Source organism: Pistacia vera, unplaced genomic scaffold (assembly GCF_008641045.1).
Source record: "Pistacia vera cultivar Batoury unplaced genomic scaffold, PisVer_v2 Contig223, whole genome shotgun sequence".
Taxonomy (NCBI): Eukaryota; Viridiplantae; Streptophyta; class Magnoliopsida; order Sapindales; family Anacardiaceae; genus Pistacia; species Pistacia vera.
In genome coordinates, this window is record NW_022196028.1 from 3,220,412 (window position 1) to 3,235,828 (window position 15,417).

Sequence of the window (15,417 nt, forward strand, 5' to 3'; positions counted from 1 at the left end):
AAATTCATAGTGGTATGAGATTGTAATATATGATCAATACAAATATGTGATTAATTTAGGTTTAATTAAGCTAATATTTAAATTTGTTATGCTATACATCACTAATTAACAATATGTTATGTTTATCAATTACCATACTATATTTATATTATTAATTGAAATGCTATCTTATAATATTTAATTATTGATTACATTTAGAAAATATGAAGCTATTATGTTATTGGATACTATATTATGTATCACTTGATATACAATCTATTATGTTATTAAATTTGTCCTGCATGTATCATAATAATTATACTTTTAATTAAAATGCTATATACTTATATATTTAATTATTGATGACATTTGGAAAAAAAAAAAAAATCCAAAACATATAAAATAAGAAAAACAAATTATTACTTTAATTAAAATGTATATACTTATATATTAATTATTGATGACATTTTGAAAAAAATCCAACCATATTATATATAAAAAAACAAAAGTATATAATATTTTATTATTGATTAAAAAAAATTCATCCAAACTAAATCAAACATAATATAAAAATGAATTTTTTTTTATTATAATAATGCATAACATATTTTTCGAACAATAACGAAACGAACAATCGAACAATGTTCGCGAACAGATGGATTAGTCGAACGGATAATGTTCGCGAACATAATCGAACGAACAACCCTGTTCGAACTCGATCGAACATATTATCGAACGAATATTGAACTGTTCGCGAACATTATCGAACAGTAATCGAACGAACAATGAACGTTCGCGAACTGTTCGGTTCGGTTGCAGCCCTAGTAGGAGAGCGCGTGCGTTTGGGCGAAGACTAAGGGGGGTTTTGTTTGGCAATTTAACAAACAACTGATGGACAATGGAGGGTTGGGGGAAAAGAGTTGTGATGGTGGCCGGAAAAAACCAATTACAACTCAAAATCACCAGCAAATCAATCAAACAATCAACACACTTCAAAACAATCAACACCAACACCAATTAACGACAAATCAATCTCCAATTTTACACATAAATCGACAAAATCGTGAAACCCTAAGTGGAGGTGGTGGTCGGCGAACGGGAGCTACCGTGGTCGAGGATGATGGAGGTTTGGTAGGGGTTGGCTGGTGAACAGAATGGTGGTCTTAGGGAAGGTTTCTGATGAAGGAATTAATCGAAAAAGGGGAATGTTCACATGACCAAACTTAAGGGCAGCGCCCAATGAAGGTGGGTTCAAAAGGTTGAGAAGGTTGGGGGGGTTTGTTGGGGCATTAAAGGCTTGAAGATGGTGGGGTCGGGGGTACCAATGATGCAGAATCAAGCTGATTTGGCCTGAGATTGGCAACTGCGCCATGATGGAGTGGGTGTGGCAAAACAGTGGAATCCGGTTAGATGGGGTTGGAAAAGGTGCAATCAAAGTTGGGGAAGAGTTCTTGCCGTGATAGTGAAAAAACTAGCTAGGAGGGAGCCAAAATGTTAACGACAATGAAGAAGAGAGTGACATTTGGTAATAGCGAAGGGAGAGATGAAGAAAAAGAAGATGGGAGAGCAGTTTGGAAATGACACCTTTACATCTATGTCAGAATCCAACAATCACTAACAGTTTTACTTTAAGGACGATAATCTAGGATTTATGAAAACATGGGTGAGAATTTGCCATTTCACTAAACCTGGGGTGGGAACATGTTTTTTACCCAGCCAAAAAATTAGTGAAAGGGTCAAATATGTACAAGCACCGCTAAGCATGCGGTGAGGAGGAGGGAAAGAGGACACATAAGCATGCAAAGCCTGCAGTTAATCAGGGGGAGCCATAGATTGTCGTAATTGTTTCTAAAATTTAAATCAATTTGATTAACGTGCAGGAATTTGGTGAGTAGTACCCACTCATGACCAAATTGGCTTTGAAATAAAGATAAGTAGTTGCCGAGTCGGATATGAGTAGGCATTGGATAGTTTTGTTGTAAGTTTAATTCCAGAAGAATGTTTCCTCATTATTATATGATTAAATAATTAATACTAACTATTCTTTAAGCTTTCAAGAGGAACTTTGCTCCTCAATTTCACTAGACTTGTCTATCCAAATTTCCGAATTAATCTAATATTGAATTGACTTTACAACACAAAATCAAAGTCAAATAAAAGGTATTTTCTTCATATCTAAACCTGTGTATTTATCTATTTGAATATTTGGACAACTGCCTTTGCCCTTCCTTGTATTATGCTATAATAATAATTATAAGTTAACCCACTGGAAATTTACCTAAAACAATTAAATACATATCATATGATCAAAATAGTCCAAACTAGAATCAAAAACAGAAATTATTAATTAATCAAGATTAAAGAGTTAGGTATAATAAAATTTAAATAAAATTTCAGGCATCTTCGCCATCCTTCAAAGCCCATTGAATGTTCCAATAACACACGTGTTATGCCAACAAACAAAATTCTTGCAGTGTCTTCCATAAAGACCAACAAACAAAAAAAGCACAAAAAATCACGTCGTGTAGGTAAATAATATAAGAGTAAACGCATTATCTCACCCAAGGTTTGGCGAATCTTCAGTTTCCACCCTGGTTTCATAAATTATAATCTCACCCTTAAATAATGTCTTTACTTTTTCTCAAAAAATCTCTACATCTCAATTTCTCTCAAATAACCAGAGGATCCCGACCAAGCCAAAAATCGGACCTAATTCGGTACATTGGATTCCCCGACATCACTATCACCATCAGCATCCCTTATCCTCCTCACTAAAACCGCTAACTTTTTCACCTGAATACACCTCGGTGAGGTGTCGGAATTGGCTGGAAAGGGGTTTAAAAATGCAAAAACCTAAGGGAGAGGTGATGGCCATCGGTGGGCAATTGCAATCAGAAATGTTGGGGTTTTGGTGGGGGAGGTCGACAATGCTATTGGTGGTCTTGAGAGTGGTTTTCGGTGTTGAGACTTGTCGGAAGTTGGATGAAATGTCGATTGACACTAAAAGCGACGACGACGAGTGGGGTTCAATCAGCGAGGAGGTTAGAGGTTTTGATGTGGGGGTTGAGGGAATGTATAGTGGTGTCATGAGGGGATTATGCCGAAACAGGGCTAAATGACCTGAAATCGTCGATGGGATGAATTAGAGAAGTGAAGGGTTATTTTAAATTCATCTTTGAAATGACCATCGTACCTGTTAGATTAAACAGTTATATGTTAATTTAAGGGTGAGAATCTGTAATTTATGAAACCAGGGGTGGGCACAGAAAGTTCACCAAACCTGGGTGGGGAAAATGTTGTTTACTCATATAATAATAAGATTAAATATTTGACCGTGACAGGTCATTATCGTAATTAACTAAGATAGTGACCTTTTGTGAACAACTGAACATTACATTTTTTTTTTTTTAATAAAATCCAAGAAGATTTATTTGATCATTGCAACTAATAATGTCTCTCTCTCTTACATAAAACGAGACAAAAACCAAACTACAGAAATTTTATTTACTATTATTATTTTTAAAAGTATTTTGTTAAACTCTCTTCTAGTTTTAGCTCCATTTTCAGCTCGATCTAGGGTTTTCTCTAAGTTTGTAACAAAAACAATCTTTAAATTTAATCAAAGTCGATCACTTTGAGTCTAGGTGGGAGCAAAGAGCCGAAGAAGTCAAATTTCTTTAGTTTTTTGTATTCTGTGAGTAGTCATGGGGAAAGTGGCGGTTGGGGCGACGGTCATATGGGCGGCAGATGGTGTGCGGCGGCGGTGCTGGTGGTGCGGCATAGGATGAAGTGTTCGGGAGGTGGGCCAAGGCATGGCTATATTGAAAGATATGGAGGAGAAATGTGGGACCCAATTGGGAAGCTCAGACAGGTGGCTGAGCGATGACCGTTGAGATGCCGCTGGCCTTGCATCGGAGGGTGGTAGTAAGCTCAAGATGCTATCAGCTACGTCGACAATCTTCCCACTGGGTGGGTACCACACCCCACCGCTCAATTTTTTTTTTTTTTTTTTTTTTTTTTCAATGATAGTTCGTATTTTTTTTTTTCAAGTATTATTATTTCGGCATTTTATTATTGGTAATTTATCGTTTATTTAGTTATAATCTTCTCACTTTACGGTTACCGCCAACAAATAAAAAACATAAAACAAAATTTTCCGAAATGGTTGGATTTCTCAAATAAATTTTTTTTTTTTTTATTTTTTTGGGTATTTTAGGATTGTTTACTTTATTGGTATTTATAGAGAATTTTTTTAAAGACTAAGAAGGGTAATTAAACATTTATGGACTTATTTTTGTGTTAATTAGTCTTCCTATAATCATGTTATTTTTATGGTTGGCTTCATGGTTTTTTAATCTCTAGTCTTCTAAATTTCGTTTTGTACCCTCTGTTGCCTGTATTTGCTTCTGTATGATTATTTCATTTACGTATAGAATAAGTGATTTCTTGTCTAATCAATGTAACTTAAATTTTTAGAATTGTGCATGTATCTTATATTAGTTAAAGATTCTAATTTGGGAGAAATAATGGTTGTTATTTGTTTTGCAACTCTATCATGAAAAGTATCTGATTTCGTTCAAATGAAACCTTCTTTACATGGTGGTTCTTCCAAAGTTTGATGAAACAGCTTGAGTAAATGGTTCAAATGAAATTTTCATTGGACAGGCTATTCCTTGTCAATTTCAAGCTTTACTTTTTGTTTGATTGGAATTTGGCGAATTTTGCTTCTGATGTGTTGACATATTTACTAAATCTAGCATTTTGCTTTTTGTGCTGTCTAACTTTCTCTCTTTTGTAGTTCTTAGTGTTATTTGTATTATTTCCTTTATCCATACTCTCAACCACCTGTCCTTCTTTTAAATTCCTTATTGTTTTTGGATTGAAATTTTTAACATCTTTGGTAGATATCTACAATCTAAATTTTCATTACTTTTTGACATTTTAAGCTATGTCTGGTCCTTCATTCATAATCTTTCATTATATTGTTAATTTTTCCATATAGCTCTAGCACGAAATATTTACTTGCAATTATTCATCTTTTTTTGGCCATTTAGTAATACTTATTATGTTTTAACAAAGTTACAAATTTTGAGAGAATATTAAAGTGGAATGTTACTTCACATTGACAGATGAGCAAACTTGATTTGTTTGTATATCAGTCGGACAGAGTTTATGAAGTCCAATTCTGACTTCCATGTTTGACGTTTCTCTTGTAATTTAGCCTTTTTATATCAATTGGCTGTTATTTATCCTGGTAAAGACTAGTTTGTCATTTCTTTATGGAATGGCTCTAATTCCAGGTTACCGATATTGAAGCTATCATTCTTTTAGTATTTTTATTATAATTTAATTTCAACCTGATTTCCTTAGATGGCTATCATTTGTCTGATGAATGGATGAATGGAGTGCCTGCATGAGAAATGTTTTTCTCTGCTTGTGTTGAATAATTCAGCTGATTAATCATGGAGAATAAAGAAACCTGTTTTGAGCAATTGGTTGATAACTGCTCTTTGCAGCGGAATTCAGTTGTCAAGGAATAGGGGGATCCCTTATAAATCATTGTGCGTTTTGTGGATGAAGTATTTCTAGTATAGAAGAGGTGAAATAAAAATGGAATTTTTGAAAAAGAGAAGCCATAGGGGTTCCTTGATGGGAGAAAAAATTTGCTTATCTGTGGTTGATTTTCATGATGTGGTAGTACTTTAACTTTTCTGATCTTTTGTGCTGATGAATTTAGTAACATGCACGACACTTACACCTTAATCTTAAAGGAGGAAGGGGTTGTACTATGCGTTGGACCTTGGTGGCACAACTTCCGTGTCATACGTGTAATGTTGGGTGGGCAAGAAGGCCCGTTGTTAAAAAAGAATTTGAGGAAGTTTCAATTCCTCCACATTGATGACTGGGAATTCAGATGTGAGTGGTTTTTAGCACTCCAGTCTAATAAAATTTGACCTAGCTTAGTTGGTTCATGTCTGAAATCTTTAATAATGGTGATTTCAGGGTTTGTTTGACTATATTGCTGAAGCCCTTGCGAAATTCGTTGCTACAGAGGGTGAAGGACTTCATGTTTCACCTGGGAGACAAGAGAGTTGGGGTGTTACTTTTCATTTCCAGTTAGACAAACATCAATTTCATCAGGGAATCTTATAAAATGGACCAAGGGCTTCTCTATAGAAGATGCGGTAAATCCTATTTGCCTTTGACTCTTACATTGTATTTCTTATATCATGAATCATGCATGATTCTTTAGTTACAGTAATGTTCCTCGCCTCTTGCCTTGCATATCCTATTAAGTTTCAAATTTTAAGAATTTTTTATAATGAAATAGTTGATAACTGGTATTGTTTTGTGAAGTTTTGGTTGGTACATGGTATGCTTTAGTCTTATTATCTCCCTGTGTGGTTATGGTTAATTCTAATTATCTCTAACTCATCTTTCGCTGTTATTCACAATGATCTTGTGATTGTTACCCATAGTTATTCATATTGTTTTGGCTTTTGTTATTGTGTAGATTAATTAATGCCAGAACTAAAGGATATTCTTGTGAGAATTTGGTTGACTGATAATTTTATTTTCAAAATGTTGTACTGTATTATAGGTATATCCTGAATTTTTCTAGGTACCAACCATTCTTGATCCTCATATATAAGAGTTACTTAAGTAGAAAAAATTGTGCAGTAGTCCTTTTTTTTTTTTTTTTTTAAGAAATATATGCAGTCTACTTAAAATTATGATCTAGAAACATAATTCCAAGGGCAATTGGAGTGCTTTGAAACTCCCATTGCTATAACTGGCACCTTCCTTGTGTTCCAAATGGTGCAGAGTGTTTTAATTCTTCCAATGTGCCATAAACCATGTTTTTGCATAGTATGTTTTCTTATGCCCTCTCAATCCCTTCTCAAGGTCAACTTCTTCATTCTGATGATAAGGGCTATTCAGCTTTGTAGTGAAGCAGTTATCTGATCATGAGGGTGATTCATTTTGGAGCATTATGTTTTATTAATTATCATGATGTGCCTACGCATGCACACATCTCTATGATTTTAGCACAATGTCATTATGAGTGCTCTAGAACTGGCTTATAAGTGTCATCCTGTGTATAGATGTGTCAGTCATTGGCAACTCACACCACTGCAATTGCTATAACTATTTTTGTTTATTGGAATCTCTATTTGTGCTGGTGGAGTTTTGGACCCTCATGAAAGTAGTAGATGGGGCCTCACATGGAAATGTATGTAGTAGCCATGCAATTAAGTGTTAACTTCAGAGAGGGTTTTGGGTATGTGGGTAATAAGACTACATGGTTGTTTGTTTTATTTCTAATACTATTCCCTGAATGTTTGAAATATGCTAAGGTTTCGTGTAGGTAGGCAATTTTCATAATATCTGTGGCAATGAAATCCGATATTGCTGGTCTGAAATGCATCAGTCAATTTCAGCCTGATATGATAGATATAGTTTCTATTGCTTGGCTGTAATTAATTTATCAACTTTCAATGTGTCTAATATATATTTGAACTTAGATATTTTTGTGTCCATCTTGGCTCTTGTAGGTTGGACAAGCTGGTAGTTGGAGAATTAACTAAGCAATGGAAAGAGCTGGTCTTGATATGCGTGTTGCAGCTTTGGTAAGTCCAGTTTGGTTCGGTTCTTCGCTTCTTCTCTTCTCTGAGTAATGTTCTTTTAATATTGCATTTAGATTTTTTCTTATTTCAAATGTCTCCTTGGTTGTGTGGGTTTCTTAAATACTGTGAGAGCAGGTCAATGATACTATTGGAACATTAGCTGGGTAGATACTCAAATCAGGATGTGGTTTCTGCCGTAATCTTGGGCACTGAAAATGCAGCATATGTAGAACGAGCACATGCTATTCCTAAGTGGCTGGTCTTCTACCTAAATCAGGGGAAAGGTTAGACTTCTCAAATGTTTGTTGTACATTTCATGTGTTTTGAACTAATATCATCATTTCATGGTGACTATGTTCTGTTTCTAAAGAATGTTGATTACTATAGGTTATCAACATGGAGTGGGGTAACTTCCGGTCATCGGCACCTTCCGCTAACAGAATATGATCAAGCATTGGATGTCGAAAGCTTGAACCCTGGAGAACAGGTAGCTATATTTTCTTTCCTTTTCTGGTTTGAGATTATCATGCATATATAGGGGAATGGGCCATAACATCATGACTGTTACTTGCAGTTTTTGAAAAAGTGATCTCTGGATGTATTTGGGAGAAATTGTGCGCGAGTAGTTTTGTGCCAGATGGCTGAGAAGCTGCTTTTTTTGGTGATACTGTCCACCAAAACTGAAAATTCCATTCATATTGAGGTGTGCCATTTGTTTGTGGGTTATCTGCTATCATATCTCTTTCTATTCAAATTTATATACCTTCTTTTGGTCATGTATTTCCTCTATTGGATTACTTGTGTTTGTGCTGTTAGCATCTGCATGATGAGTCAATAATTAATTCAGTTCTGGTATGGAATAACTTGATCAGGCTTAGATACTAATGTTGTCATTTCTTAGAAGCTTAATTTTTTAGAATTAATGGTTACTTAACAGTCAAAACTTGTCTTTCATTTTCATAATAAGTTGTTAATTTATGAAGAAAAGTCCACTGCAATCATATAAGAAAACATCACTACATTGATATGTAACCTCTAACTGCACAACAAACTTGTTCTATGGCTCTTGGCATTCAGAATATTCTAGATTAACATATTATTCTTAGAATTAAATAGGTTACAATGTATTATAATGTTGCATTTATACTCAATTTGTGGCTGTTAATGAATGTATTTTCAGCTACATGCTTAATCATGTGGTAGGAATGCGTGATCTTTAGCGTCTTTTATTCAGGTATATGCATTGTAGAATTAATTTTTTCCTGTTAGAAATAGTATACACCATTGATTTGTCATTTATATGTGTGCTTCTGTAGCTGTTACATTTTTATATGGAACATGCAGGACTCAGACATGTCTGCAATGCATCATGATACATCTTCAGATTTGAGAGTGGTTGGGAAAAAATTAAAGGATATATTGAGGTTTATACCTGTCAATATGTTGGACGAAAGCCCAGGAAAATTATTTTCTAGCCTATTGGTTATTTTTTATATTTCTCTTCTCTGGAAAACTTTTTTGTTTGGATCAGATAATAAGCCAAGAACTTAAAAACTCTCGGTTTCAAGTGAAAGCTTCCCATATCTATTTTTATTGTTTTATTTTATGTAAGAAAATATTGCTTCAAACAAGATAACCAAGAGCACAGTGATCACCATTAGAACTTAATCATATTAGTAGAAAAAATATGGGTTGTCTTATAGTTACTTTTTGTTTTCTTCATGTGTCAGATACCCAATACCTCCCTGAAAAGGAAAAGTTATTGTGGCCCTCTGTGACATTGTTGCAACTCGCGGTGCCCGTTTATCTGCCGCAGGCATTGTTGGTATCCTGAAGAAATTAGGCAGAGACACAGTGAAAGATGGGAAAAGCAGAAGTCAGTAATAGCTTTAGATGGCGGGTTGTATGAGCACTACACGAAATTCAGTGCTTGCATGAAGAGCACGGTCAAGGAGATGCTGGGAGAGGAAGTCTCTGAGAACATCAACATTGGCACTCAAATGACGGTTTCTGGCATCGGAGCTGCACTCCTTGCAGCCTCTCACTCCCAATACCTTGGTGGTGATGAGGATTTTCAACAATTTAACTTGTACATTTGCAGTTATTTTCTCTCTGCGCTTTATTTGAGCTTTTTTACAACCCATCACGCTAGACACCCTAATTTATGGTCATATGGCGTGTATAATAATGGATCGAATGTGCAATCAGGGTACCCAGTCGTGGCTGCTAGCTTCAGGCTGTGGCCTGTCTTCTGCTTTATTCCCCCCCCTTTTTTTTTTTTTTTTTTTTTTTTTTCTCTCCAAAGGCTGGGAACTATGTTGGTACACAAGTGTATAATGATTTCTCCCCAATTAAAGATAAATGGGAGATGTAAACTCTTCTTTTTGAGTTGTTACTTTTGGCGGAAATTCTCTCTTTGAACAGGATACTTTTGGCAGTTGCAGCTTGTTTCGACTTTTGTGCAATCTAAAGAATGATTTTTCTTTCTATTTCCTTTTGGGGCAAGGGCTTCGCGGCATGCAACAAAACTCTTTGTTCTCCTTTCAGGGTAATAAAATTATTTGAGGATTGTGGATGTTACAGTCTGAACTGACTCTTTTTTGCTGGTCATTTGTGCCTACTGATTATGAGGAACCCATCTGGCCGAATTCCTTTCTCACAAACTAGGGTACGTTCATCAAGGTTATGGCTAGCGCTGTGATTACAACTTTGAGGTCCTAATTCTAGCTGAGCTGAGCATGAAAAGATTACATCACTGACGTAGTTTTCATCCATCGTTTCAAACTCTTTAACTTCTGTTTGGGTATTGCGGAGGGTTGAAGTATGAATACTCAACTAAGAACGTTAAATTATCACTCGGATGCTTACCGAAGTCATTAAATATTCATTTCTTAATTCTTACTGTGTCGGAAAGGTTGAGAAGCCTCTAAAATGAAAATCCTTGGCTTTAGTAGTGTGTTGGTTAAGTGAATGTTGTATTATGGGAATGTTATATTAATGGAAAAATAGATAATCTTGAAGATTATTGAGAATGTAGAGAAACGTATTTGGTTAGGTTGGAATAAATTGATGATTATGTTATATGATATGTTTAGTTGGAGGTAATGAGTGAATACAAAACTTTAATTTGTAGCAAAATCACCCCCACCTACCCCAAGCCATTGTCGTCAACCAGCCACCATCACCGATGTTGCTGACAGTCGTCGGAATGGGCACAATCAGTTGGATTTAGCTGGTCGTGCACTGGTAAGGCTGTTTCACCGCCAAAGATGTGGTCGTGATCTGGCTATTTTCGGCCAGATGAAGGTTGGAAATAGCCAGATCGATGGTGGTCTTGGGTGGTTGGAGATATTTTGTTAACTTTTAAACTTTTTGTAGGGGGTGTTTTAACTAAATTCTCAAATGTAAGGGTTTTGGTAGTGGTTATTGGGTAGACATTGAAAACAATGTGTCTGAGATGATATTAATTAGGGGCAAAATATGATAAAAATAAGATTACTTAGATAATTTTTAATAACCCCCTAGCAAGATAATCTGATTACCCTATATTACCAACAGTAAATACATTTACAACAAAAGATTACTGTAATATTTATTACTTGAAAACCAAACAAGAGAATCTTGAAAATAAACGAAGATTCCAAAGTAATCTATATCACTGCAAACCAAAATTAAACGGAGATTACCGGAGTAATCTTATATGACTGCGAAACCAAAGCCACCATAGGGTGTAAATACCCTTGACCTTGACATTATACAAATAGTAACTAAGCTTATGAATACATCTTTAACTAATGGAAACAAACTGACACAACTCATTATTCAGAAAATCAAGCCATTAAAATCACATTAGATTCACAACAGCATCATCACATTTTGACATCGTCTCCTGTTCTGAATGTGTAAGGACTGGAAACGTATCGGTTTACTTGCTGCATTCTTCTTTCTGGAATAAGAAGACAGTTGAGTAAGACTTGCAAACAGTCCTCATGTTGGGCCTATCAGAAGGTTGCGTGCTTGTACAATGGATGCCAAGTTTAAATACTCGACTCATTTCATCCAAGTGCAATGTTTCCTCATCGCCTCATCCAAAGCGTCAATTATAGGATTACCTTCTTGAAGGTAACGCCACGCCCAATTGGGAGGCACGTTCTCATCACCATTAGATTTTCTTCCTGTTGTCAGTTCCAAAAGGATGACCGAAGCTATAAATGTCTGTCTTCTCGTTCACTTTCGTTGTATAGCATACTCTACATGTTAGAAACACAAAAAGTAATAGTTAAAATGATCAACTGGAATTTTTGCTTAATGTAAAGGATGAAATTTCACTTTATCTACAAACGAGTAGCTCCAATATTTGAAAGACATATCAGCACCTGGAGCAATGAACCACATGAGCCAGCCACAGATGACATTGTGGCAAGTTCTCCGTCCTTCATCAAGGTCTTAGCTAGACCAAATCTCTATTTTTGAATTGAACTCCGAATCCAGCAGGATATTGCTTGATTTCACATCTCGAGGACGATGGGCGGGGAGCAGTAATGATGCATGTAGCAAGTCCTGGGCGCCCCCACTGCAATCTGTATCCTTGGGCAGTCCAGGAAGGATGATGCACTGAGGCAGAGCAGAAGGAATTGATGACTGATTCTTTGATGTAGCCAAAGATCCAGGCTATGATTTCCAGATACCATACACCAGAAATTTTAAATTCTCATTGCAAATGAAGCAAAGCAGTTTTACTATGTTCGAATGCTTAATATTACTTAGTATCTCAACTCTGCTAAAAATTGTTTCTCCTGTTTTTGATCTAACTTTTGGTTATTACAAATTTTTCACGGCAACAACATCACCCGAACTATTACAGGAACACGGTACACTTCTCCAGAACCACCACTTCCAATCAGTTTTCTTCTTCACTTTAGTCAGAATATCATTTTCTGTGAAATTCAAATCCTGGAATTTAGTCATCTTCATATCCGATGTAGTATTCAGTCGATTTTCTCTCTTGCCGTAAGCTCTAAACATGAAGGATAACAAGACCAAGGCCAACAAAAAGACGGCAACGACTGCACTTAGTATCGACGCGAATTCTTTGGATAAAAATTTTCTTGATTTTTGGGGTGGAAAAACTGCAGATTTTGAGGTTTATGAATGAGTCCTGCGCAGAGACCAGGATTGTTCAAGAAGCTACGGCATAGCAACACTTCAAACCATTGGGATTTCTCCAATGAGTGTTGGAGAGAGGTTGAGGGAGGTGAGCCTCAAGAGACCAAGTTGACGTGGGATTTGTCCAGAAAATTGGTTTTCTGACAAGTCCAACAATTAAGGCAGGTAAAGAACGATTTCCTCTGGAATTTCTCCAGAGAGCTGATTTCCACCAAGGTTTAAAGTAGTAAGCTCTTCCAGAGATCACATCTGATGGAAGGGTGCCAGAGAGTTGATATGATCGAGCCAAAGAATAGTTATAGCAGGAAGAGCAGTTAATTCTCTTGGAACTGTGCCGCTAAAAAGGTTGACTGGCATTAAATTTTGCAGATCGTCCAAGACCTCACTCCAGCCGGAATTTTACCAGAAAACATATGTGCTGATCTCAAGAAGGGAGAGTTCCTTGACATTTTATCAGGAAGCTCACCTGTAAACTTATTATCACCTATCTGCACATGCGATAAATTTGATGCCGTCCATAACCCACAGGAATTTTCCCAGTAAAACCATTGTGTAAATGAATCATTAACAAACTGTTACAATTCCCAAGAGATTCAGGTAATTTCCACTAGATTGTATCAAAGCTACTAGTCCGACCAACTTAACCAGCACACAAGTGTTCAGGCAGCTTTCTGAAATGTTATTGGATGAACCCCGAAATCTTCAGGGCTGAATATCGACCAAAGTCTAGAGGAAGAGCACCTGATAAATTGTTTTTTAAACAATCTGACATCTTTCAAAGTTGGAATCCGCCCAATGCTTTCTGGAATTTCTCCAATAATTGATTGAACATCAAAATCAAGCCTGACAAATTTCAAGCTTCCCAAATCAGTTGGTATTGTCCCAGTCAAATTGTCTCTGGAGATCAATGGTAGTCAAGGTTCAATGACTGAACAACCTGTGGAATCTGCCCCGACAACATGTTTCTGTAAAGATATAAAATTCTTAAATTCTTCAGCATGAAAACACCGCTGGGAATTTTCCCGCTCAAACGATTTTGTGATATATCAAGCCACTCAAGAGCAGTCATATTGCCAATAGATTCAGGAATTTCACCAATCAAATTTGATTCAGTCATCCACAAAGTCTTCAGGTTTCTCAGTTGCGAGAAATTTGAAGGCAACTTTGATGGCACAAATTTTGTATTATATGCCAATTCTAATATTTCAAGGTTGTGCAGACTGCCAATTTCAGGTGGGAAAGAACCATTGAACTGATTCCGATAAAGCTGAAGCACCCGAAGCTCCGTTAAGTTCCCAACACTTGCAGGAATGTCGAGTGAAAAGTTATTGGAGCCTAGACTGAGGTGACGGAGCTGAGACAAGCTGTCAATATCATCAGGTATGGGACCAACAAAGTAGTTCTTAGAGAGGTCTAGATACTCAAGCTTAGAACAGCTGTAGAGAACTCTTGGAAATTCTCCCGAAATATCGTTGTAATTCAGGTCCAGCAGGGTTAGATTTTTAAGGTCACAAATGAAGGATGGGACTGTTTGGGAGATGCTGGTGTTGTTGAGGTAAAGTCGGGTGATGGAATTGCGAGTGCAGGTGATTTCAGGCCAGGAGCAGTGATTGGTGTTGGATGGGGTCCAGTGAGTGATGGGTGGTGGATTTTTCCAATGTTGCTTTAGTTTCATGAGCACTGCATGTTCTTCATTATACAGTTGGGAGTTTGCATGGCCATGGAAGAGGAAGAGAAGGTTGCAGAGTAGGATTGTTAGTGAAATCGTGGTAAACTTTGACATTTTGTGTTGAGGGGCGTATGTTGTTTTGGCATTGATAATACAGTGGTGATGCAATAATATGAGGTCAATTTGTTCTTTAGACGCCTTGCAAGACGCTCTAAAAGACTGAAAGCAAAGGCTTTTTCATGTTGTTCAGTCTTCAGAGTGTGAAACACGGTTTTGTTGAGAGTGTGAAACACGGTTTTGTTGAGAGTGTGAAAAAAGATTTGAGCAAAATTCGTCCACCTACCATTTTCTTACCCTGTCAAGACGTAAGAATTTTGATACACATATTTCAGGTATATTATATGAAAACCTTCATTAAAATAGAAAACGTCAATATTTATTCTAATTTTCTGATTTTATCATCTTGCAAAATATTAAAACAAATAAAGGGTTAGTTTCTTAGGTTTTCTAAAATTATTAATCAAATGTTAATTTTTAGGAGTATTTTAGAAACCCTCTTATATTTAGAAGATATGGATTGGGTATAAAAAGTTTGAGATAACATGTTAAGTTGTTCTTGGAAGTAATTTAACACACACAAATATATATATATATAGCTTTTGACTCTTGAGTTTTTCATGTTTTTAATAATACGCTATACAAAGAATAAAATGAGCACCTAGCATGAAAGACTTAAACTAAATTTTATAATAATCGACTACGGTTGAGCAAAACCTGTCTCTCAATCATTTGCTTACCCCCGACAGGACTTAAGAATTCTAAGGAATATCCTACCCCTATCAAGACTTCAGAATGTTAACGATATCCTACCCTTATCAAGACTTAAGAATTTTGAAAACTTAATATAGTCAAGATCATATAACAGCCACAAATTTCAAATTGAATCACGGATCAAATGTAGTCGCATGATCAATA

At 36.1% G+C, this 15,417-nt stretch overlaps 1 protein-coding gene and 1 pseudogene across 1 annotated transcript; one reads left to right on the top strand and one right to left on the bottom strand.

Moving 5' to 3' along the window:
- Positions 1-3,683: 3,683 nt before the first annotated feature.
- LOC116130569 lies at positions 3,684-10,077 on the top strand (annotated as a pseudogene).
- A 1,976-nt stretch (positions 10,078-12,053) lies between these two features.
- On the bottom strand, positions 12,054-14,448 carry LOC116130570 (receptor-like protein 52). The gene is made up of 4 exons (XM_031416288.1): positions 13,711-14,448; positions 13,155-13,345; positions 12,444-12,624; positions 12,054-12,278 (listed from the first exon to the last, which is right to left on the bottom strand). Exons 1-4 carry the CDS (start codon positions 14,446-14,448, stop codon positions 12,054-12,056), a joined length of 1,335 nt encoding a protein of 444 aa, XP_031272148.1.
- Positions 14,449-15,417: the final 969 nt, after the last annotated feature.

Bases quoted from the DNA above. Each gene is read 5' to 3' on its own strand.
- LOC116130570 (XM_031416288.1), bottom strand. From the start codon at position 14,448: ATGAAACTAAAGCAACATTGGAAAAATCCACCACCCATCACTCACTGG. The intron at 13,346-13,710 runs GTTGTTCAGTCA...GAATTGTAACAG, and splicing joins TGTCGGGGCAGATTCCACAG to TTTGTTAATGATTCATTTAC. The intron at 12,625-13,154 runs GTCTTGGACGAT...CTTCATGTTTAG, and splicing joins AAAATTCCGGCTGGAGTGAG to AGCTTACGGCAAGAGAGAAA.